Below are 25,548 nucleotides of genomic sequence, written 5' to 3'. Positions count from 1 at the left end.
ATAAGTGGAATAAGATGAGGAAGGTAAGACTTAAAGGTACATATGCAAAAGTTAAATCCAGATCCAGGAGGTCACAGAACCATGAGAGAATCTCCAAGACCTTCCCCTCTAAACTGTTGACTAAGGGTTAGACAATATTGAATTTTAGTCGTTTTTATATCCGATATATCTCTCTCCTACAACAAAGTAGAAAAATACTATCATACATACATGATCTATTCCTGAAGCACACTTCTATGGGGGAGGGGGAAGGCTCCCATTTATTAGCACACAGTATCTGGCAGTCATCTCTCCAGATCTTTCTTCCTATCCTGGATAATTTACACCCAAAAGCTGGTGTGACCCACAGCAAGATAAGGGAGTAGATTGAGAGAGAGGGCAAGGCTACTCTCTCACTGTGACCCTCTAGAGAATGATTGCTAGCTCTCCTGCCACAGTAACAGTTGTTTATACTGGGAAGCAAACTCTCAGGCTGGAAAGATTATTGAATATTAAGCTATTTTCTCCATATGGCCAAGGAATTAAGGATATGGACCTTTGTACTCTGCTAAACTAAAGCTGCCCTGAAATCTTCCAGCGTGAGCCAATATTTTCTGCCAAGAGTACAGACAGTGCTAATGATGAGAAGTGCTAGCTTGTTCTTAAAAAAACCTTGTCTCTTAGAAAAATTATGATTACTTCTACTAGCATAAAAATACGAATATGTTATTTCAGCAAACAGATGCACACCACTATCCCACCACCCTCCACAAGGGTGCTGGAGAGTAAATTGAGAATGCCACAACTTCTGTAACTGAAATCACTAGAAGAATAGTGACAGGACCTTTGGTTTTATTGATATAGGGAACCCTTCTGTAAAAATAATCCATATTAGAATTCACTGTATCTATACCCTTAACAGAGCAATTTACAACCCTGAGAAATTAAGGGATTTGCTCAAGGCTAGTCATAGGGAGGATGTTCTTGTTGATTTCAAAGGCAGCTCAATCTAACATGTGACACTCTCAGAATCATAAAATGAGCACACAAACAATAACATATAATAACCATAATTAATTTTGAGAGCTGTCCATATCCCTTACAGTACACTGCTTTATCATGAACAACTGTCTATGTCATAATAGCCAAAGTTCGAATTATTTTGCAGTCAAAGGCTCTCTGCACACAGATCAATTATGAGTTTCTGTGTGTGATTTAGACACACAAGACTGAAGTATTGAGAAATTTAACCCCGATGCACCCATGACAGAATCTTCTATCCTTCTCTAAACCCATCATGAAGATTCTTCAATTAAAAATGTTTGGAAAGAAAGCTAATGGGAGAACACAGGAAGTGGTGAATGAGACAGGACATTAATTGGACTCTCATTCTCTTATCTCTAATTCTGGTCAAATTTAGCTGAGCTTTATGTAATACAAATGTGGCCCAGATTTCAGATTTGGTTTTTTTTTCAGATTCAGTTTTGGTTTATAGTCAAGCTTAAGAGATAGGTTAATCTGTTCTCCTTTATGACTTTAATGGAAAGAATTCACATTTGTAACAATTGTAGCAAATTATATTTGTATCCTTAATTCCCTAATGAATTCTGGTGTAGAAGCAGAAATAACAAAATACCCCAATGAAAGAAGGAACAATATTTTATGATACTATAAGTATTAGAGTATAACTATTATTGATTTTGAGTGAGTATTTCATAGGCTATTATAGGTTTTGTTTTCTTTTAGAGTGCTAGAATTTTAAGTTCAATATTATCATGGACTTAATATTTGGAACAGACACAAGATTATGAATCAACATTAATTAGAATAAATCTCTCAACTTTAAATATTACCTTCCAAGACTATTACTTATAATTTGTAGTACCGAGCCAAAGACTGAGTCACATACACCAGGAGGAAATATTTTATAGAGATCATTTTTAAGATTCTCCAATTTAAGAATATCTTGCTTCAATCTGTTTCCAGACATAGGTCAATAAAATTCATACTAACATGAAAAGACTTCCCTAGGCAACTTCAAATGTGCAAATCTACACACTTTTAGTAGTTTTTAAAATTATTTTCTTACAAACACCTTTTAGTAGAACATGAGGGGTAAAACCCAAGAAATTAAGAAAATTAAGAATTTTAAACCAACATAAGAAGCTATAAAATAATATCTTACCCTAAAAAATTCTTTTGTGGAGCCAGAGTCTAATGTCCCATAAGCAATTTCTGTTTGCTTAGAAAGATCCTCAGCACTCTCAATGGGAGACACCATCCTTTCTACGGTCAGGAAGGCAGCTAAGTTAGCCGTGTAGGATGAGATTATGATGAGGGTAAAGAACCACCACACACCTCCAACAATGCGCCCAGACAGCGATCTAATAACAAGTATGAAATGGATTTGTAAAAATGAAATGAATGTCCTAAGAGGAAGACAAGTTATCAGTTTTATGCAAATAACTATATTATATTCATCAGGAACTATGTCAGATTATCCTTTTTTTGTGTCTCTGATTGTTAATGGAAACAAATTATAAGGCTTTGAGGGCAGGATGGAAAATAACTCGGTGAGTTTTGCTGAGAATGGCAAATGCCCAGACTTCAGACATCAGTTTACTTTGCAAGGCGATAATGTCCAATTCATCAGTGTTGTAAAGTCCTGAAAAGAAGATTTTCAAAAACTTTGTAAAATTGATTTACTAAATGTTCATATTTTCTTGTCCAACTGTCTATGTACAATTCAATGAAATATGAATGGCATCATCAAAAACAGCTAGGAATATCCAGATCAAAATTGCAACTAAAACTCAAATCAGTTGACAAATATACAAACAGATATGCAACCACTTGTGGAGTGAAGCTGACTTTCCTTTGGAAACATTCAGGGAGAGAATAGGATCAACCTATGTAGCAGTCCTTTACCTAACTGAGAGAAGTACCAAGAGACTGAAGAATACCCTGTGCCAGTTGCTAGAAGAGTGTTTCCAACCTCCAAGCTCCAAAGTGCTTTGTGAAATGTAGCCACTGAATGTAATACCAGATAGGAAATGAAGGTAACTTGCTATTACAAAGACAATCGAAAAAAATATAATTCCTATTAAATAAAAATCTGATGCTTTCATTCAGTAGATAAGTGTCTTGGGGCATTTTCTTTTGTACATCCTGCTTAAGAAAAAAAAGAAGACAGGAAACTCAGGGAAAAACAAATTAGACATATTCAAGAGTTTACCAGGGGGAAAATGTCATTTTAAAACACAATAAAAATGAAAATTGCTTTGACCGTAAATCAATTCTTAATAATACAAAAAAAGGCTTTTCACATTCCTAATGGGCTTTGGAATCATCTCTTTTTAGAAAAAGGCTTATACAAAGACTATATATAGCATTTTGCAAAAAATGATTGAAAACATGAGGTAGGAATGTGAATGATTTTGAGGTTTGTGGTATCCCTTAACAATTGATATGCCAATTCTTATCACTGTTTTTAGGAGGTATGCTTTTTCAAGTAATTAGCCCACATTTAGAATTTTTTTTTTCAATTTTCAGTTGAAGACTCCTAAAAATCAAGAGAATAATGGGGGAGGTTCTTCAGAACATCACTCATTAACCCTCTTCCTAGTCAAGTTTTTGGAGGATACATTCCCACTGTACCAAATCCTTTGAGGAGAGCATTTGTAAATCAGCAAAGTGATAATATTAAGGAAATTATAAAAAAGAAGGGTATTTAGAAAGAAAGAAAAAAGTTATATAACAAGTTGTGGAAAGAACAAAAAAAAGAAACCCATAAAAATCCCCTGGAATTCTCCCCCATCCCAGTTCATCTTGTGATTAAGGTACAAGGATGTAGAAAGTAAAGTAATTGTGATAGGAAAACAAAAGAAAAATGCTTGATAGGGTAGTCCTGGAGTTGTTCTATTTATCTTCCAGAAAGGGTTTTTTTTTTAAATTTTGGGAAACCCCTAATTTAGAAGCACTTACTTTTTTAAAGAGACCATTATTTGCCCCTTAGCAACTGAAAATTTAATTACATGGCAAGTACCTTGAGAAGACAGATACAGTACCTGGTTATTAGCATCCCTTAAAACAAAGCTCAGAGTGCATGGTAATTGCTTTTGACTTTATAGCAGCACATGTTATAGGCAATATGTTACAGGAACAAAACTATTTGTTCCATTATAAAAGGGCTTAAGATCTCACACTTGCCTCTCACAGTATGTTCCTTGCATCACATGGATTTGGAGTTATATATGCTCATTTGATATAAGCATCTGTCCAAAATAATTCAGGAAAAATTGAGATTTTGATCATCCAACTTATTTTCTGATTTTCCTGGTTCACCTATTAGTTCTACTGTTAACCCAACAGAGGAATGTGATTTGATGAAGGAAATAGAATATAATTTTGGAGGACTATTTAATTAAACTTAATTCAAATTTTATCTTTGTTTTCTATAATAAATATTTTCCCAAACATTTGGACTAAATGTGAAAAATAACACCAGCAAATCTACAATGTACTTTCTTTTCAACATTCTTCATCAGAATGGAAATTCCTTGGAAGTAGGGGTTGTTTCATTCAATGATTTTGCATCCCCAGTGCCTAGCACAGTACCTGAAATCATATTGGCCACTTAATAAATGTTTGTTGATTGAATAATTCGATAATTATTCTATCTATGAATATATATGTATAAATACAAGTATTTGTGTTGTGGGCAAATTGTATATAAATATCTATATGTCTATATATGTATGTATATATATGTATTTGTGTACATGTGTTCATATACATATGTGTATCTATATGCTTGGAATGGTGACAGTTATAATATTTACTATCATACGGATGGTGCTGCCTACCTAAACTATTTTCTACTATGGAGATAGAGGCTGATGGAAGACAAACTTGGGAATACTGATTTGCAGCAGATTAACCTGATTGGGTGTCGACAATAAGTCTAACACCAATATGATGATCAGTAGGGAATAGAAGGTCACCATACTGGCTAGAAAAGTGAATCCACACAGAACAGAAATGAAGCTGGTCAAAGCTCCTTTGCCAAACCTCACTGGAATCATGTCTGTAACTGGCTACTGTCCTTCTAGACTGGGTAAAATAGAGACATCCAGTGTTCAAACCAACATACACACACAAAATTTAAAAAAAAAAAACATGGAAACAAAGGAAAAAAACAGACAATCCTCAAGGTATTATTTTCTTTCATTTCTTTTTGTTGATTCTCTCAAAGGATAAAGGGAAGCCTAATATTGAACTCAGAAAAAGGCTCATTTTAATTGATTCAACAGATTATTTAGATATGACTAGCTTTCAGAATGCCCCATAAAATAATAAATTAGATAATATGTATTTTATATTATACCTTACTTATTTCACAAATAGATTATATGTTATAAATCTCTATGCTGAAAGAGACTATAAAGAATTCATCACCTCAAACATTAGCATTTTCATATTCCTTTTTGCTGTTGATGTTATTCTGTTCTGATCTCTTTTCCTAGACTCTGAAAATTCACTGAATAACTCTGAATTCTCATTTCATGATGAAAAGTTATGGGATTGATTTACTGAAAAGCCATCCAATCCCCACAACCCTTCTTCTCCATCTTTACATTACATACAACTAAAAATAATAGTTATGCAGAAGTTATAATATATATGTATATATACATAAATAATTAATGGTAGTTCCTAGAAAAGATGCCTTCAAATTGATTCTGTAATATAAATTCCATTTTCCCATCTAGCAGTGGACTTTTGGAGACACTCTTTCAAGAAGGATTTTTTAGCCCTAAGAAAAATAGTTTGCTTAGTTTCAAAACATTAACTTTCACTGACAGGTAACAAGGAATCTCTGCTCTTTGTAAAATACAGTAAATAGATTTTTAAATGCATTTACATGACCATTTACCATAGGGACTAGCCCAAGAAATTAAGGTCAAAGAAAAGGAAACATTTCTGTAGCATTAAGCAAAGATATATATATATATATATATATATATATATATATATATATATATATATATATATATATTCCTTGCTGGTTTTTCTTGCACAGTTCCAGGGTTAATCCCATGTCCCATATTTATTAAAATTTCAGTTCTGTTAACAATCAGTGTCACTACAAACAGGGGCCAAGATTAACTACCAGCAGTAATTTAGTACCTGAGAATAAAGTTCATACTCTAATACCAGGACTTATCAAAGAAATGTACTCCCTTAATAAACTATTGGGAAAACCATACATAATGCTTTTGATAAGCAAAGGGAGACGTATAATCCCTGAAACATAAAAAAATATAATTGATATAGGCCACAGAGTAACTCATTCAAATTATTTCTGAATTCTTAAGGAGTTCATATGCTAATGTATCCTCTTACAACAAGGGAATAAAGGAAACCATTCTGGGATTTATAAATGTAGCTTTTCATTGGTTTAAGACCGGCAGAAGTATTATATTCACCAAACATACTATTTTAGAGGGGCAAAGCAATGGGATACCTAAAAATAAACTAACTCAATAATGTGAAATCAGCTAGAATTTTTCCTATCATTTTTTTGCACAATATATTTGCCAATTTCCCCCAGACTCAGAATATTAAAGTACGTCTAGATGCATTACTTTATGTAGTTTCTGTCACTTTCTCCTCTGGTTCTCCTCCTAAAGAGGTAAGAAAAACAACAACCAAGGGATATAATAATTTTTTTTTCCATTCCAAGAAATGAAAAATCTTTTAATGGAGAGAAGTCCTAATATTTGACTGCTTAGCTAAATAAAATTAGCCTTCTATTCCAAGGCCAGCTAACCATTACTTTATAGTTACCATCCTTCAAGGCCAAAATCATTAAAGAAACATTAAAATTAGTGCCTCCCTAAAAAGCAGGTTAGCAAAACTCATTTGAAGAGTTGATTGCCATTATCTAAACTAGGGACTTCTTTTCCTTAACTTCCTCAATTTAAGCAATTTACTTTTATTAAAAATCTGGGGGAATCAAATTTAAAAATGAAATGATGAATGATTTTGATACACAAAAAGGTAGCTTAATGCTACACACACTACTAAAACAGTATTTCCTGGTCCCTATATTCTGGTGCAACCACATAGATAATGGACAAAGGATTACAACCCTCTCTGATTCATCTCTATTAATCTAAATTAGCCTTATTATTAATGAAATATCCAATGATATTTTTAAAATTTTTGCTTCATGAGTTATTTCATGTTATCACTATTTCTGGCATGTAATTATATAATTTTATAGTTGGAAAGCATTGAAGATGTTATTTACTGAAATAACTTGTCACCTAGGATTATTTCCATTATGTTGTTATAAATATTTTGAAAATCATTTCCATATCCACAGATGACAATAGAATGAGCACTCATTCTATAAGTAATAGTATCAGATTGTCAAAAACCAAAGGTGCCTCACCATATCTTAGATTCCAAATGATTTTTCACATGTACTGTCCTAGAATGCAATGTATTGTTATAAATTAGGACCAGAGATTTAAAACTAGAAGAAACCAAAGTGGTCCCTTGATCCTACCTTTTCCATTTGTAGACACATATATCAGTCTAATCTTAAGGTCTTAGGAATAATAAATAAATATGCATCTTATTAAGGATATTTTGTATCATTCTAATGAAGTCACTTATACAAACGATAATTATGGAGGACATATCCTTTCTCTTGGTTAAGTGATTTAAATAATCACTGAAGCATCAAAACAGATCAAGTTAATATATATATATATATATCAGCAGCTAATTTGTTATAACTAAAACTGGAAAGAAACTGAATCATTCCTCTATAATAGAAGATTACTGCTCTACTCTATTTCTTTCTTAAATGTGCACACTGGTCATTTATTTCATATTCTTTTTTTCTTTTACAACATAACTTTATTCACTTAATTGGGGAGAGAGAGAGAGAGAGAGAGAGAGAGAGAGAGAGAGAGAGAGAGAGAGGAGAGAGAAAGGGAGAGAGAGAGAGAGAGAGAGAGAGAGAGAGAGAGAGAGAGAGAGAGAGAGAGAGAGAAAGGGAGAGAGAGAGAGAGAGAGAGAGAGAGAGAGAGAGAGAGAAAGAGAGAAAGAGCTAATATTACCAGATTCAGTAAAAGTCCTCCTAAGAGTAGACATGTCTGAAATGATTTCATACTATGCCATTCATATGATTCCCAATATTTCAATGAATCACCCTTATTTTGAACCGAGTAAACTGTTCTAGAATTGTGGGAAACAGTGTATCCACCAATTTGTGTGTGTGTTTATTTTTCAATAATGCTGTTTGCCAAGTAACATTCATGATCTAATCTTATCTCATTTTTTTTTGTGTATGAAAAATAGGTCAAGGAATAGGCAAAATAGTTTTGGGGGATTTGCTGCTTCTATAGCTCTTGAATCAAGTTACCTGTTGTTCCCATATACAGTTCTGTGGTTTAGATACACAGATAACTGTAAAATAGGAATATGCAGCAAAAACACGGTACCCCTCCAAGAAGGCATGGAATGATGGGGACCTTATGCATTTTATAGCCTCTCCATGGTACTTATAAATTCACCAGAGAAATACACGATCAACATTTGATAAATATTGATCAAATATTTCACTGCCTCTGGCCAATAGTCTGCCCTTTCAGGAGCTTGAACCTGCTTGGACAAGAAGTTGGCATCTGGTTTCATCTTTAGAGTAAATCTATAGGTACCAGGAATATCTTTCTGAGACCTAAAATGCACAAAGTTGAAATAGGCATATAACCAACCTTGGCGAAATATCGCATCCTTGCTGCATAAAGGCACCCAGGGAAAACCAGAGACTATTAAATATCCCAAATTCATTAGTTGACTCGTTACTTTGAGTTTCTCGTCCATCTTCAAACTCCTCAGTGTGCCACTCGTAGGGGCTGAATCTGCTGACCAGGAATAAAACTACACTGACCCCAATGTAGGCAAAGACAATGCACATCCAGATTTCATAGGCTAAGGGATCGAGAAACGAAAACACTCCTGGTTTGGACTTCTGAGGCTTCTTGATCATAATTGAGATCCCGAGGCTCATAAAGGGTTTGGAGAAGTCAATCACTTCTTCTCTCACCAATGTAATAGTTAATGGAGCAATTGCAATATCAGCTTTCTGTAAGGGAAATAAAGAGAGTTCAGAATAATGACAGATGTAGTTAGCAAGAACTGATGGCTCTGTTTCTTCAATTGGAGATGAAGACCATGGTAGCAGGGAAATGGCAATGTTCATCTCACTAGCAGAGTCCAGACAAAGGGGAAACAAAATAGAGATTTACTCCCCAAATATCCCTCCTTTTTCAATGTACACAATACACCCATCTGGCTTGACTATGATAAGCACATCTTTATTCTTAGTCTTTATTTCTCTGACATGCCCTTTCCAGAATTAGAAAAAAGCATATGACCATCTGCTTAAATAGAGAAGAAACATAGATTGTGGTCCATCTTCAGTTAATCTGCATTTTTAATTCTAGTTGAATTATATAATCTTTGAAATGTTCATATGAATATGAAATAGTATATCCCCAGTAACTTTGTAAGAATCTAGGCATAAGAAATCTTTAGGGCATAAAATACATCCACAAAAATGTTGAATAATTTGAATAAAAGTAGAAAAAAAGTGCAATGTGTTCTTACCCCATATACAAGCTCTCCAACCATCCCGTTCCAAATTTTTGTATCTGCATCCCTGGCCCCATACTTGCCATCCCCAACAATGGTTAATTTGTATTTGAATCCACAATGTTTGGCAATTTCTGCAGCCAAGTCTACACAATAGCCTTCATAGCGCTCATTTCCTTCTAGCATTTCATGATTTTTCTTCATCATGACATATGGAGATTCCTGTTTAGAAAAAAATTATACTTTGGCTGACTGAAGGTAGCCATCCTCCAAAACCCTTATGGGTAATTGGTTTACTTATTTGTTTGATTAACTTAAAATTTAATAATTACTCATTTGAAGATAAATTGAACATTCTGCAGGAACAGTGTGATTATTGTCCTCCATATAAGCTACAAAGTTTGAACAATCGAATTACTAAATATCCTTTAATAATATCATAAGAATTTTCCATTTGTTAATTTATCTAATGCTTTTTGTCACCTTATTTATAATTTTAGCCTGAATCTAATCATTATTGGTATCATCATCATCATCATGGCTGAGATTCATTTAGTATCTTTACAGAAAAGGATTTTTATCTATCTATCTCATTTTAGCCCAACAACATCCCTGGGTAAGATAATTTTTAAATATCATTATTTACAGATAAAAAAATTAAAATTCATAGAGGTTGAACAACATGTCCACGAACATATAGCTAGTAACCATCATTTAGAAACAAAACTCAGATTTTCTGACTTTAAATTCAGTCTTCTATCTACTGTCTCATACTGCCTGCACAGACGCAGCATTTGTCTTTACCCTGTGTTCTAGTCATGTGATTCATTTCACCCACTTGTCCCCATAAACTAGGGAGCATTCTGATATTTTTATGATAATCTATACTTTAAATGCAGATAGATAAAATTAATTTTAACATGCTCCATTGTCATTGATAATTGTGTTTGAGTATCTGCTCACTCCTGGGCTCAGTATTATGATAAAATTTACAGATGTCTTAATTGAATCAAATAATTTAAAAAACATTTTAGTACTTACTATAGATCAAATGAAGTAGCATAAGAGAGACACTTCATATCACTTAAGGCATGATATAAATATTACCTACCTATTATTATTGTTGTTGTTATAGCTATGATATGGGTAAGTTGGACCAGATGCCAAAGAAAGCCCTAGCTTTTTCTTTCTTTTCTCTTTAGCCTTTTACACAAATGCCAAAAGAAGGCACAAGGGAAGCGTTTTCAAAGTGAATTAATGTTTGTCTCATTTTCCATTTTAATCAAAAGGAAGAATATCAAAGTGTTTAGTTTTATGGCAAAGACAAAACAACTAAAGGTAGGATTAACAAATCTTCTGCTCCATACATTGAGAGGTTTATCATTAGAGTCAGAAGATTCCACTATTACTAATTGCATAATTACTTAATTTTCTAAATCCACAAAACAGGTATAGTAATAATCACTATCCTTTATCATGTTTCTGTGAAAATTAAATACACCTAAAATACCTATATATAATTTGTAATGGGCTATATTAATAGATATTATATATACACATACTTGTGTATATACACATGCCTATATAAACATCTACATATATATATATACATATATGCATGTACATGTTTTGTATCTCCTATATCCCTTGATTATAAACATTTGCATTATCTTTGATTTTTTCTCAAATGTAGATATTTTATCTCCTCAACTAGACTTCAGGCATCTCAAGGAGAATGATGTCCAAATTTAGAGAATTACTTCTGCCCACTCAGCATGAAGTATGATACTGTGCACATAAAAAGGAATTTGGTAATGGTCTTTTGATGTTGATTATGATGATCCTGAAATACTTACTATTTGTATCAGGAATTTAATGGCAAAAATAAGAAACAACAATGATCTTCCCACAAAGAAAAAGGACAAAAACAAAGCAATAACCACCATAAGGAAAACAACCACAACAAGTAAGGTATTCTCATATGTGGATAATTACCAAGATAGTGGTGACAACAACGGTCTTATTCTCCAGTCCAGAGGTGTCATTCCCTGAAGGGATTTCAGTAAGTGTCACTACCATTTTGTCCATTTCACTCCAATATCCAATCTGAAAAAGGTGGCAGGAGGTAGACAAACTAATCAATGACCTTTCTGATAACAAAGCATTTCAGTAGATTCAACTCATTCTTCCAATTCCTAATAGTTTCACAAATTAACTAAAGCTTTGTGAATGCAGGGATGTATCATTAGTACATATAACCCTGATAGAATAGAAATAAAATGAAGAGAATGACATGTAGTTATGATTTTTATGGTTATGTTGTTCATTTTATTTTCACAAATACATATGTACAAATGTGTAGAAATACCTGCAGATATTTTTGGAGGTGAGACATTTGGAAATATAAATAAAAACTCAGAAAGATTATATTTTAATTTATACAATGGACATGGAAACCAAGGAATGCAGAATTTGGATGTTTGATTATATCAGATTGCTCTTTGAAATAGCATTCAAGACCCAGAAATTAACAATCAGTACATAATCATTACACCTTTTTTTTCTCATGTTAATTTATTCTCACTCTTGGTCTGAATAAAAAGCATCACGATTCAATTTGCACGTCTTTAAAAGTAAATTAGTAGTTCACAGTACTTACCAGGAGTTGCTGGGTTTATGTTTGGGAATAATCATTTTAAGTATATCATTATATCTGAAGACCATTTAAATATGTTTTATTAAACATATGATATATCTATATGTTAAAAAAAACTACTAAAATCTTTGCAAATATGGATCTCTGAGACCGCTTTGTTGAGCAGGGTAGTTAATCACCTACCTTCCCATTTCACATAGCAGAAGACAGCCATAAAAGGCACTAAATAATTTACCTTCCGAGGCCCATTAGTTTTGAGCTCCATGATGTTAATTGTATAATTTATTCTTTTTCCATTCTGGTCAAACTTTATATTTCCTGAAAGACCTTCCACTTGAACCTACATAAGGAAAAGGGAAAAAGAACACAAATAAATTCACTTTATATACATAATGTGCTCTAATTATTGTGAATATGCTTAAGATTTTATATATATATATAAATATATATATAATACACTATATAGATGTGTGTATATGTTTTATATAACTATGCACATATAGTTATATTACTATATATAGTAAGTCATAGATCAGAGAATTGTATCAAAAAGAGTTAAATGCATTATGTATATGTCTATACATTATATATATACAATGTATACATAATATACACAATGTATATGAGCTTTTCTTTTAATTTTGAGCTTTCCTTTCCATAGTTAAGACATAGGGAAAAAAGGAGAACCTGATAGAAGGACTAACAGTCCAATATACAAAAGAAATTCTGGGGAAAAAAATTGCACATCTTCATTCATCTTTCTATAAGATGGACAGACTTACCTGTTTCAGTGCCCTTTCTATCTCTACTCCTTGTCCCCAGGGCACAGCAGGGTTTGCAAGGCAGTCTCCAGCATTTCCTCTTCTGGAGATTTCAATCCTTTGCTTACGCAGATTGCGAAAAGCTTCAGTCATCACCTGGACAGCATCATAAGTCAGAGCAGAAGTATACTGGAAAGAGGTAAAATGCATTTAATTAGCACATGGGAGGGCCTGGAGAATCCCTGTACAATCCTGTGATGGCTTCTATCTAAAAAGCAGGAACTATATGAAAAATAAAATCTCAGTAAACTAGAAGAAACCATTGTGTTTCGTAGAATCATAGATTGAGAGCTCAAAAGAGCTCTCTATATTGATTGAGATTAAGAGCTCTCTATGTTTAATTAGATCAGAGATTGAAAGCAGAAAGGAACTACAGAGGTCATTTAATCCAACTCTCTTGTTTGACACAATTAGAAAACTAAGAATGAGAGAAATTAAATGGCTTTCTCATGGTCATAAAGTAGTCCTAGTGGGAGAATTTGAAAGTAATTCTTCTAAATCTTAAGTCAAATGCTGTCTGATGAAGTATAACTAGATTTGAGAGGGAGCTTAGACAACATCTTATCATTTGATCATGTATGTAGAACTGGAAGAGGCTTTAGAGATCATTTATCTAGTACACCACTTTCATTTAATAGATGAAAATTTGAAGCTAATATATAGGGATTGACTTGCCCAAAGTCAACCAGATATTAAATAAGAGAATTCAAATTTGAACCCAGATCTTCTGACAAAATAAAAACTCACCACTTAGTCCAACCCCATCCCTTCATTTTACAGTTGAGGAAACTGAGGCCTAGACAGGACAACTGATTTGTCCAAAGCCACACATGTAGTAACGGAATGATAAATTGCTCTGGAATCAGAGGTCCAAGGTTTTAATCTTGTGTCCAATGCATTCTACCTTAGACAAGTCACTTAACCACATTCTCCTTTTTGTCATCTGTAAAATGAATGGATTGAAGTAGAGGACTCAAAATTCTTGCCCAACCTGAGGTCTGTTATCCTAAGTAGCAAAGCCAGGATCCTCTGACTTTTAATTCAAGCATCTTGTCTCTATTCCTTGTAGTCTCATTGCCTCCTTGTTAACAGATGAAGAAAATAACATTCATACAAGTAAAAAGTGGCAGACTATGGAAGAATTCCAACCCAAAACTTCTTCCTTTAAATTCAGGGTTCTTTGCACTATGTTTTTTTTTAAGCCACACTGCTATAAATCCTGAAGAATTCTGAATCTACAACAAACCATTCCAATTATTGTTTGCTATTATCATTATCAAGGTCAATATCTCAGGAAACTTAGAAAAGAATAATTCAAAGTCTGCTTATTTCTTCAGGAAAAAAACTGTGTCTGTGTGCCTTTTGTTCCCTTTTTTTAATTCTATATTTTTTCTAATATTTCACTCTAGTTTTAGATCTGGAAGACCTGGAATTGAAATAGTTATATGAAGTTATTGTGGGCAAATCAGTCATGTGCTATGCATTAAGGAATTCATAGATAACCAAACGATTGATAGATGATGAAGATCATAGATGACTGATGACTAGATAGATAAATAACATAGAGAGAGATATGATATGATGATCCAGAAGCCCTGAAATTCTTTACTTCTTTCTTGAAATATAATCTGAGATCTATTTGTTATTTGGCAATATCTTAGAAAGTAGAAATTCCCTTATGTTAGGGTTAAGAAAGCTAAAATGCATTCACCTTCATATGAATCCTTTTAATCAAGTTACTTTGCTCCTAATACTCAGGTGAGATCAGATAGAAGGAATTCAGGTTTTGATGGGGGAGAGGCAGACATAGGAGGAATAAGAGCGATCCTGGGGAAGACGGCGTCCAGAGGGTATCTTAAAGACCCTGTGTGCTTGAGAGAGGAGCATTGTGAAATGGAAGAGGAAGACAGGCTGTACCAAAAAGAAAATATATCTACTCAGAAATGAAGCCTGCAAAATTTTATCAATGTCTTTCTTAGAAGATGTTGTCCAAAATTAAGCACAGCAATGTGTTTTTTAAATAAATTATTAAATTTATTCATATTTTGACTTTTATGTCAATGACTAGGCTATAAATAGAGACATAAAGAGGGATTTTTATCTCTTGTTTTAAGTTTAACACTATATTTATCCATGTTCATAGAGAAGCAGCATGGAATAGAGAAAAAGAGTCCTGGGTTTTATGTTCCAATTATGTGGCTTATCAGTTGTGTAATTTTAGACAGGACATTTAAGGTCCTTGGTCCTTGGTTTCTTCATATGTAAAATTATATTTATATATTATTTGATATTAAGTTATAATGACTGGGCTTCAATATGGAGTCACCTAGACTAAGTGGTTCAAATGCCCATAGAGTATATAAACAAAGACAGACAATTTTTGTATTTTTTTACTGTGCTGACCTGCTAATTGACCCTTTGTGAAGCAGTTAATGATTACAGCTTCTGAACAGAGAAAACTCCTATCAAACCAAGGCAGCCCAGGTCACTCCTTCTCTGCTACCTCAAAACTTCATTCAGTTTTTGGTCCTGATAAAGAAGTCCCTACCCAATTCTGGCCTTGCTAAGTGAATGTCTCCACCATCTGAGTCTCATTTAGAGTGCCATCACCCCCATCTGGCCCTGACTGTTATCTACAAAAAAAAATTAAGATATAAATGTCACTATGTGAACCGAAATGTTGTACTCTTCTCCCTGAAACATCTCCCTCTCTTTTCAGGCTAAAGGACTTTCTCGTACGAGTAGGGACAAACTTCTGTGTCTACCTTGCCCATTTAACCTGTGGATTTATGTTTTGTTTTGCCTATTTGATGCTCCACAATGTAATAATAAAGCTCTTGTTTGCACTAGTTTCACAAGTTCAAATTTCTTGTATATTCCCAAATCTTGATTTTTGTTTTAACCCAAGGCAGGACAGATAAAGCAAGGGGTCTGAATGACATCAGAAATTCTTAACCTGGAATCCATGAACTTGTTGCTGCTGTTAACTGTACTACAATATAATCTCTTTCCTTTATAATACTATATATTTATTTTATAAATTTAGAATATTATTTTAAGCTCATATCTACAGGTTTCATGAGGGTGACAAGTTGGGTTTATGACATAAAAATGTTTAGATGAATTTTTCTCCTTTCTCTTATCAGGGAAAAAAATCTTAAAACTTGACATATGTGCATACACACATACATGCACACACATACTCATACAGAGGCACACACACAAAATATGTAGTCATAGTCACAACTTCTTCTTTATATCATGTTGATGGGGAAATAAACAATCATGATAAATTAAATGTGAATGGCCCAAAAGAAAAAAATAATTGTTAATTCTCCCCAAACTCTACACAGTTAAGATGCTTTTCTCTGATATGACAAAATGTTATTCCTATAGTCTAAGGATATAACCTCTGATTGATATTTCTTTCTCTGTCCATGAGTTTTATGCTAAAAAAAGATAAAAAATGGCCATTGTAGTTAGAATACAGCATTGTAGATATAGAAGGGAACTCAAGGATCATTTAATCAGTTCAAAGGACCTGAAAGAGACCATCAACAACTCATTTTACATATGTAGAAACTAAACACCAGAAATATTGAGTGGCTTGTCCAAGGTCACACAAGTAGCCTTATAGATAGAAACTGAAACTAGGATCTCTAACACAAAGTCAGCACTGTTTTCAGTTTCAGATTATGTAAAATATTTTAACAACCACCACACTTGGCCTATACCAAGGTTTGGCTAGTTATAAAACAATCTCCTAATCTGGGTAAGAGTTTCATTGAAAGCCCCTTTCCTAATTTATCTTAAAATTTTGGAAGTCTTAGAAATATAAGGATTTCCTGAGTCATTTCATGTGAATGTCAAAACAGTGGAAATTTTCATCTTAATTGAGCTCCAATTTCTTGAGCTCTCTGTAATTTACCATCCTTAGCACTAATACTTCTGTTAAATTGTTCTGATCATTTCCTTACCTTTCAGTTCATCACAGATTAGTGATGCTCTTATGGGGAGCTCTCACTGCTCTTCTATGAAAATCCCAGAACTTTTTATAGTGTGGCTAGTCGAGAGTAGCCAAACCTAATTCTACATAATTCCTAGTTCATAGAATCATCGATTAAAGGGTAGAAGTCATTGGGAGTCATTCCAAATTCTTCAATTCACCGAGGTCCAAAGAGGTTAAGTAATTTGCCCAGAATCACACAGCTATCAAATGCCAAAGAAGCTGTTTATATAGGGAAATATACTGACAGACAAAAAAATGAAAACAATCAGCTCAGTTATTTGCTTTTTGTTTTGTTTTCATTTTGTGCAGATCTATGATTTAATTAATATAGGAAATTCCTGATAAGGAAATATTTTGCCAGTGCAAACACAGCCAGGATACAGCAAAGGCACTTCCTGAATTGGACTATTGATTCCAACACGGATGCCCACACCTGCTGCCAAGCCTGTTTGATTGAGACAAATCTGAAGGGCTTTAACAGTTCTCTCTCTCTCTCTCTCTCTCTCTCTCTCTCTCTCTCTCTCTCTCTCTCTCTCTCTCTCTCTCTCTCTCTCTCTCTCTCTCTCTGCCCCTCTCATTTGCCTCTCTCTGTCTGTCTGTTTCTCTCTGGCTCTTTCTCTGCCTCTCTGTATCTCTCTCTTTTTTCTTTCTGTCTCTCTCTGTCTCTGTCTCTCTTTCTCCCTCTTCCTCCCCCTCTCCCTCTCATTCCCCCTCTTTACAACCTCCCTCTCTCTATATCTCTCTGTCTCTCTCCCTCCCCTTATCTCTCACCCTCCCTCTCTCTGCCTCCCTTTGTCTGTCTGTCTGTCTGTCTGTATATAATGTGTGAACATGTGTCCAAGTTCCTCTGTAGACAGTTTGGAAAGAATTGAGAATTGACAAAAGTTGTGTGTTTTTTTCCAATTGGGCCATTCAGCATTTAATTTATCATGACAGTCCATTTCCCCATTGTCCCTCTCACTCCTTCCCATGCCCACATATATAATTACCCTTTTATGACTAATCATCAAAGCAAAATAACAGGACAATGTTGTCCCGTTTGCAAGTGGGATAATAAATTATATTCTTCATACAAGTTTTTATTGAACATTTAGAAAATTCTATTGCCGTTTTTTTTTTAATGAAAGGAAGGAAGAGGGTTGGTCCCTTCAAAAACATCCTTAAAATTTCTTTTGGCAACATTAGTAGAATCTTGGGTTTTGCTTAGTGCTATAAATTATAGCTGTTGTTGTTGTGGTTTTGTTCCTGACTGTACATGACCCTGTGGACTTTTGCTCACTAGATTTTCCTGGCAAAGATACTGGAGTACTTTGCCATTTACTTTGTTGGTGTGTATCCATTTTAGAGGTGAGGAACTGAAGCAAAAAGGGTTTAGGTGATTTGCCCATAGTCACAGTACTAGTAATTGTCTGATATTGGATTTGAAGCCATGTCTTTCTGACTGTAGAAGTAGTGCTTTTTTCTACTTCAGCACCACAGCAAGTATTCATTTTAAGTTTAAGATGTTTTAAGTCAGTCCCTAACTACTATACCTAAATGAATTGTATGCTTTGGGGAATGTGTGTGTGTATTTAAGTATATATATATATATTGTATATATGTATATATGTGTATGTGTCTCTCTCTGTAAATGTTTATATATACATATATATGTACATACATATATATCCCAATGATTTTGCACACATATATTATACAGTATAATGTATTCAGGTAATGTATCTTATAAATATATAAAATATATTTATTTTAAAATATAAATATTTTAAAATATAATAATTTATAAAAATAAATATAATATAAAATATATTCAAAATAAATAAAATATAATATAAAATATAATAATTTGTGCTTATATTTATATTTTCCACATGTATTATAATTTCTGCTAAGAGAAAATCAGAATGAAGTTAAGGAATTTTCATCCGTGAAATATTATGTAAATTAAAACATATTATTCTAATAAAAAAGGTGACATTTAATTTCATTTACTGGGATGCCATGTAGTCCAGTGCCAAAGACAATGATTCTGGATACAGAGGACCCAATTTCAAATCACAACTCTCATATTTACTATCTGTATGACCTTGGGAAAGTTGCTTAAATTCCATGGACCTCAGTTTCCTTTTCTGTAAAATTAAGAGTTTGAGCTAGATGGTTCCCAGTATCCCTTCCAGTTCTGTAGCTATGAATTCAATTCTGTTTCTTTCCCTAACCTCTCCTCTTTATTAAATAAAACCAAATATTTATATGTTAATCCTTCTGTGTTGGTTCCCTATAAACCCTCCTAATTAATACTAGTATTTCAGTTGCCAGTTGCTTCTCAGTCCCAATGTTCTTTCTTTTCTATCAGCCTATTTCTACTAAGTACAAGTCATTCTTCCTAGCAGACAGTTATTAGAAATTATACAAATAGGACATTTTAAAGGAAGGCCAAAATTTTGTCACAAGTTACTTACTCATTTGCCTCATCTTAAATTATCTCACAAAAATAAAAATATACTGCCCACTTTAATTATTCATGCAGAATAGAAGTAATTCATTACACAGAGAGCATTTATCAATTACCTCCTGTGTACCTACTTAGCGCTGTACTAGATACTGGGAATATAATTACAATAAATAAAACAAGGACCTTACATTAAAATGGGATATGGATAAATAGTATTGACTCTAAGACAGAAGGTAAGGGTTTAAAAAAAAGTATTGAAAGATGTCCAATGAGGCTGAAAGGTATGTTGGGACAGGTTGGGTAGGGTTTTAAAAGCTTAGATGGAGTAGGAGAATCATATGAGAAGATCTACCTTTAAGGAAAATTGCTTCATCAAATCTGTTGGATATATATATATATATATATATATATATATATATATATATATATATATATATATATTCTGGGTTTTTTGAGAGATTTAAAGTAATTAGGAGGCTGTGGCAGTATTCTAGCCTGAACTAAGCTTGTAGCTATGTAAATGAAGATCAGAGGTGATGAGAGAAGTTGTGAAGGTAAAAAGAGCTCTATTAGAGGCAACTAGTGGGATTATGTGGTTTAAGGGATGGTGAGGAGTACGAAGGGGCAGCTAGGTGACACAATGGATAGAGTGCCAGGACTGTAGACAAGAAGACTCATCTTACTGAGTTCAAATCCATCTTCAGAAACTAGCTGGGTGACCCTGGATGAGTCCCTTTTTCCTGTTTGCTTCAGTTCCCTCATTTATAAAATGATCTGGGGAAGAAAATGGCAAAACCCTCTAGTATCTATGCTAATAAAATGCACAAATAGAGTCACAAAGAGTCAGGCATGAGTGAATAATAAGAGGAGTCCAAAATAATGCTGAGATTACAAAACTAACATACTGGAAGGACTGTGCTGTCTTCCACAGAAATAGGGAATTTTGAACAATAGGAAAGTCTGTGGGAGAAAAAAATCCATTGTAAGTGAATTCAATTTTTTATATAGTGAGTATCTAAATATTTTTAGGATGTCCAGCTTAAAATGTCCAAGAGGCAGTTGGTTGTCCAAGACTATAGAACAGATGAGAGACTAGAGCTAGATATATTAATCTGGGAGACATTTACACAGACATGAAAGTTAAACCCATTTTAATGACACCTATGCTAGAAAAAAATATATTTTTTAAATTATTTGCCCTAACTATTCAGGACAAGTATATGATCCTTATGCAATTTTTGAAGTGACAGTCTCAGTCCTAATATTGTTTCTGATATCTTGAGCTCCAGAAGAGCTGGACAAAATGGAAAAGCTTCTAAAAGATTCTGTCCAAACATTAAATTGTGTTAAATTTAGGAAAGCAGATGGTGAAGTGGGAGTCCACAAAGAATGAATGTGTCCCTTTTTCTTACTGTTTTCTTTACTCAAGAACAAATTGTTTCAAAGCTACATTTGGATCTAAGTATGAAATACTATGATGGGGCAGCCTGGCATCCAAGTGATCTTTTCTTTTGATTTTCATTAATTAAATAATGTCCTTTAACCATAACTCAATACACCCAACAAGTATTCTGGATACAACTATAGAAGCTGTAGCATGCATTTATTTCATAGACAGTGCAATGAGCTATCAGAAAAGGCTATGATATTTTTTCCTCTCATACCTCAAAGAACAGGATAAGCCAACTCTATTTCTTAGCTAATTTTAATATTGTCAACTTGAGTCCAGAATGGGTTTTCTGTTCTAAGCTTTTAACCAAAGCAAGCTTTTAAAAAGCATGCAGGGAAATGATCCCCTTGATAAAGCCTTTAACTTTTGCCTTTCTTAATTTCACATCCCTTCAGGAAGAAAATCCTGAGCACATGAATAAGTTTCAAGAATATATAGAATAGTACGACATCTCTCCTGTCTTCACTGAGTCTTTTCCTAAATCTCTTTAAAAAATCTGATTCAACTCAACAAATATTTATAAAGGACTCATTATGTGTAATATGACAGGCCATATTACATGAGGCAGACTCAAAGTCACGAGAACTTGGGTTTAAAGTTTGTCTTTAGATAAGAAAAGGGAAGAGAGGAGTGGAAAGGAGAGACTAGGGAGAGGGTGGACAGAGGAAAGAGTAGCAGAGGAAAAGAAAACCCCAACAGAGCCATGAAGGAAATAATTAGATAGAAGTAATCTCTACAAAGGATGACAGATATAGAGCTGAAACAAATGCTAATGATCAACTAGTTTCAAATCCTTCACTCTAATCCACAAGCAGAGGACAAACTGTGGGAGTAAAAACACCAAGGAAAGGCAACTGCCTGACAACAGGGGTCGAGGGGATATAATTGGGGATGTAGACTCTAAATGAACATCCTAGTGCAAACACCAACAACATGGAAATGGGTTCAGATCAAGGACACATGTAATACCCAGTGGAATTGCGCATCGGCTATGGGAGGGGTGGTGGTAGGGGAGTGAGGAAAAGAAAATTATTTTTGTACCCAATGAATAATGTTTGAAATTGACCAAATGAAAATAATGTTTAAAAGAAAAAGAATCCTTCACTTTACAGGAGGAGAGACTGAGGTCTTATTATGTAACACTGAGTGATGATCACCAAAGTAATTTTCTTTGTATACTTACACTATATATTTTAATGTTTTTTTTTATCATTTATTAAATTCAGTCTTCATTTAAATTCTCATTTGATTCACAACATGTTTATACATAATAGCAGCTTATACAAAAATATTTTTGTCAGGACAAAGCAAATAATTTTGATTTGCTTAAAATATCAGATATAGTTGTCTATCTGCTGACTAGTCTCACAAAATGGAAAGGAGGACATTGCTGATCCAGAAGGATTTCTTGGGATAATGTGGAAAGGTACTAAAAATAAGATAATCTTGCAAAAAATGAAATGGAAAAACTAGTTGTTTTACTCCTGGGGCAGCAAAACAGAGGGCATAATTTTATAAAGGTCCTTTGCACCTTCTAGTGAGCCTTGAGTGACCTTGAAAATTCCACTAGTCAATGCAATGGAAAAGACCAGACTGACTTGGGCAGATACACATTGTTCTAATACTTGTGTAAAAAGTAAAGGAGAGATCATTTGCTGTCTAAAATTTTGGGAGAATGTGATATCCTTAAAATGAGGTTCTTAACCAGAGGATCATAATATTTTAAAATATATATTTACATTTGATTTTAACATAACTTGTTTTCTTCCTAATTCTAAGTAGTTTGGTGGTGCTATTTTTTTTTATTTTGAGAAGGGATTCATAAGCTTTACTAAAGTCCCAAGGCGCCCCAGGGCACAGAAAAATGTTAAGGGCTTCTGCTTTAAAATGGGCACTGGGGTCATCATAATAATGAATCTAAAAGTATATAAAGTTCTCAGAGTCCTAAGCTCCTTTTACTGAAATCTAATATTTACTTTCAATTTGACTTTTTTTATTTCTGTCACAGTAATTGAGGATAAAGATATATTAAAGACATTCTGAAAAATCTTATTGAATCTAATTATGCATTATCAAAAAGATTCAAATAATAAAGTTAGTAGCCTTTTTCTCATTTCATTTGAAATACATGAACATTTTTGGAAGTTGAAATGTTTACCCAAATAAGGATTGTTCCAATCAGTTACACACATTGAAAATAGTACCTAAGAATAATAATAGATATTTTCTAAAATTTAAGTTAATGCTCTTAACATTATGGAGTTCTTTAGAAATTCATTTAATCAAATCTCTTTATGCTGTTTTTCCAGAAGAGAGCTTGCAAAATGTCTAACTTTATGTTACTCCTTTAACTTGGGTCTTCCCTATTTCACTCAGCCATCACCATAAATTGGTCAGAGCATGTGAGACTTTTCCTCAGGGTGTCAAAATGTAGAGGGGGTGTGTTTATTCCCTTGGCAGTCATTTTGCCATTTTGGGCTAAATTGTCCACATACTTCTCCACATCTAAGGACCACAAGAAATCACTGCCTCCACGTTTCCCACCTCTATTCTAACTCCCCTATCCACCTCCCATTTTTCTTCTCCTGGAAAGTGAGGAGTCAGGAGTTATTTGCCATTCTGAGGAAATTCTGAATTCCTGCCACCTCCCTAAATGTGACCATACCCATTTATAAGTGGCTTCCATGAAATCCACTCATGTTGTGATGAAAGTAAAGGTAGCATATGCTAGAGACTGAATCCCTGGGCTTTCCTGTACCAAAAGTAAGCCATTCCTCAATGGCCCCAAAGAATTCCTTCACCCAGCAGTGGTATTTCTAATGACAGTCTCCTGGCCTCTCCTTGAGTTCTCCCCAAAAGATCTCATCCCTCAGCATCTTCACATTTTCCTCAAGTGCCAAAATGTCAGATCATATGTCTAGTCACAATTAAAGCTGTTAATCTTTGCATTATTTCCTTATAAATTCATTGGAGAAGTCTATTAAAAATGAATCTTTGGTAGCTCATTACTTGAATTCTCTCATGGATTAATTAATGAACATTAGGATAATATCTACGGTACATCTATGTTTGGTTTTCTTGATAAGTAAACAAGTGTAGAATGTCTGTGGGCATTTTCTTACAGTTGAATTGTTCATTCCCAGCAAAACATTTTGCCAGCAATTTTAACAAGTATTTCTGTGATTGTAATGAATTGAAATTAATACATACATTTGCTCTACTTGTGACTTACGTCTCTAAGACCTCCAAAGAAAGGTGCTATGGCAAATGGAGTGGATCAAATACTTTAGCCTTATTTTAAAATTAACAACATCTGTCGCCATTCCCAATTCTTACGAGAGAGCTTAATGGAGAGCCTTACAACCCAGTTCTCCATCTAGCATGTGGGTTGGTAGGACAATCAACACTCAAATACATTGCAAAGCCTAAAGTTAAAAAACTTAGCAGGGGACTTTTGTCACAGAATAAAATGAGAACATCCAGTTGTCTTTGTTCCTACTTTTTATCTTACTGAATTTTTAGAACACACGCAGCTTCAATACTTCCAATAAATGTCACCTACACTGACCCAACCTAGCTTTTTGCAGAACTATAACTAGGGCAGTGGGACTGAGGCTTCGTCCTAAGGCACACAAGTTTAGTTGATACTGAATATAATACACTAGTTTTCAAGAATAAATAACATTAATTTTTATCTAACCAGCTTTTCCCACCCCACAACCACTTGGCAAGTGAGGTCTACCTTCCACCAGCTCCACCTTTCTGAATGGTAGCCTTGTTTCCAACTTCTTTATTCTTGCCTCCAATAGAATTTGTCTTAAAATTTTGACTTCAGAATATTCTTCATGTTCTTCCCTAGTATGCCTTTTGGCAATCTTGTCCCAGGAGCCAAAATTACAAGTTAACAATTCTGCCTATTTATGCCACTTTCTTTTCCATATCCCTGGTTTTACTTTATCTCTTTGTATCCCATCCATGTCCACATCTTCTCTGTTTTCTCTTCTTTGTACTAAACAGCTACTGTTCCTTCAACTCTTCAAACTCAAGGTATGAGCTCAACCTCTTTTGGATCTAAAGCAGCCTTTGATTAGTTTGTCTAAATGTGAGGCTAGGAGGAAACATAATATTCAAAATATCATCTAACTAGGATTGCATTCAATAGGACTATCAAAATGTTATATATTTAGAGCTCAAAGAAAACAGAGACCAGTGAGTACAATCCAGCCCCCTTAATTTTACAGATGTGGAAATTGAGACACAGAGGTTTAATTGACTTGGTTAGGGTAATATACTATTTGATTTTAGAGATAAATTTGGAACCAGTCTTTCTGACTTGTACACACCTGCTTTTCTCCTTCAGCATTCTGAATTCTCCTGCACTATTCTGGATATATTCTTCTGAAAAATCACACTAACTTTTTCTTATGCCATGTTATACTATTAATTCATAATAAATTTGAAGTCAAATTAAACCCTCACTTTTTAGCATGTTATCATATATGCATGTTT

At 33.9% G+C, this 25,548-nt stretch overlaps 1 protein-coding gene across 8 annotated transcripts in view; it reads right to left on the bottom strand.

The window, feature by feature from the left end:
• GRIA2 (glutamate ionotropic receptor AMPA type subunit 2) overlaps nucleotides 1-25,548 on the bottom strand; it is a 178,232-nt gene that overhangs the window by 27,206 nt on the left and 125,478 nt on the right. For all 8 annotated transcript variants that reach the window (XR_008912922.1, XR_008912921.1, XM_001375094.5 and 5 more), the window contains exons 7-12: nucleotides 13,090-13,257; nucleotides 12,543-12,647; nucleotides 11,647-11,757; nucleotides 9,667-9,873; nucleotides 8,772-9,142; nucleotides 2,165-2,363 (exon numbers count right to left, since the gene is read on the bottom strand). Coding sequence is in view for 6 of the 8 variants with exons in the window: in XM_001375094.5 (XP_001375131.2) it covers nucleotides 2,165-2,363; nucleotides 8,772-9,142; nucleotides 9,667-9,873; nucleotides 11,647-11,757; nucleotides 12,543-12,647; nucleotides 13,090-13,257 (1,161 nt within the window). In the remaining 2 variants the exon portion in view is untranslated. The remainder of the gene's footprint in view (nucleotides 1-2,164; nucleotides 2,364-8,771; nucleotides 9,143-9,666; nucleotides 9,874-11,646; nucleotides 11,758-12,542; nucleotides 12,648-13,089; nucleotides 13,258-25,548) is intronic.

Source organism: Monodelphis domestica, chromosome 6, assembly GCF_027887165.1.
Source record: "Monodelphis domestica isolate mMonDom1 chromosome 6, mMonDom1.pri, whole genome shotgun sequence".
In the NCBI taxonomy this organism is placed as follows: Eukaryota; Metazoa; Chordata; class Mammalia; order Didelphimorphia; family Didelphidae; genus Monodelphis; species Monodelphis domestica.
This window is presented reverse-complemented; position numbering and strand designations above follow the sequence as displayed.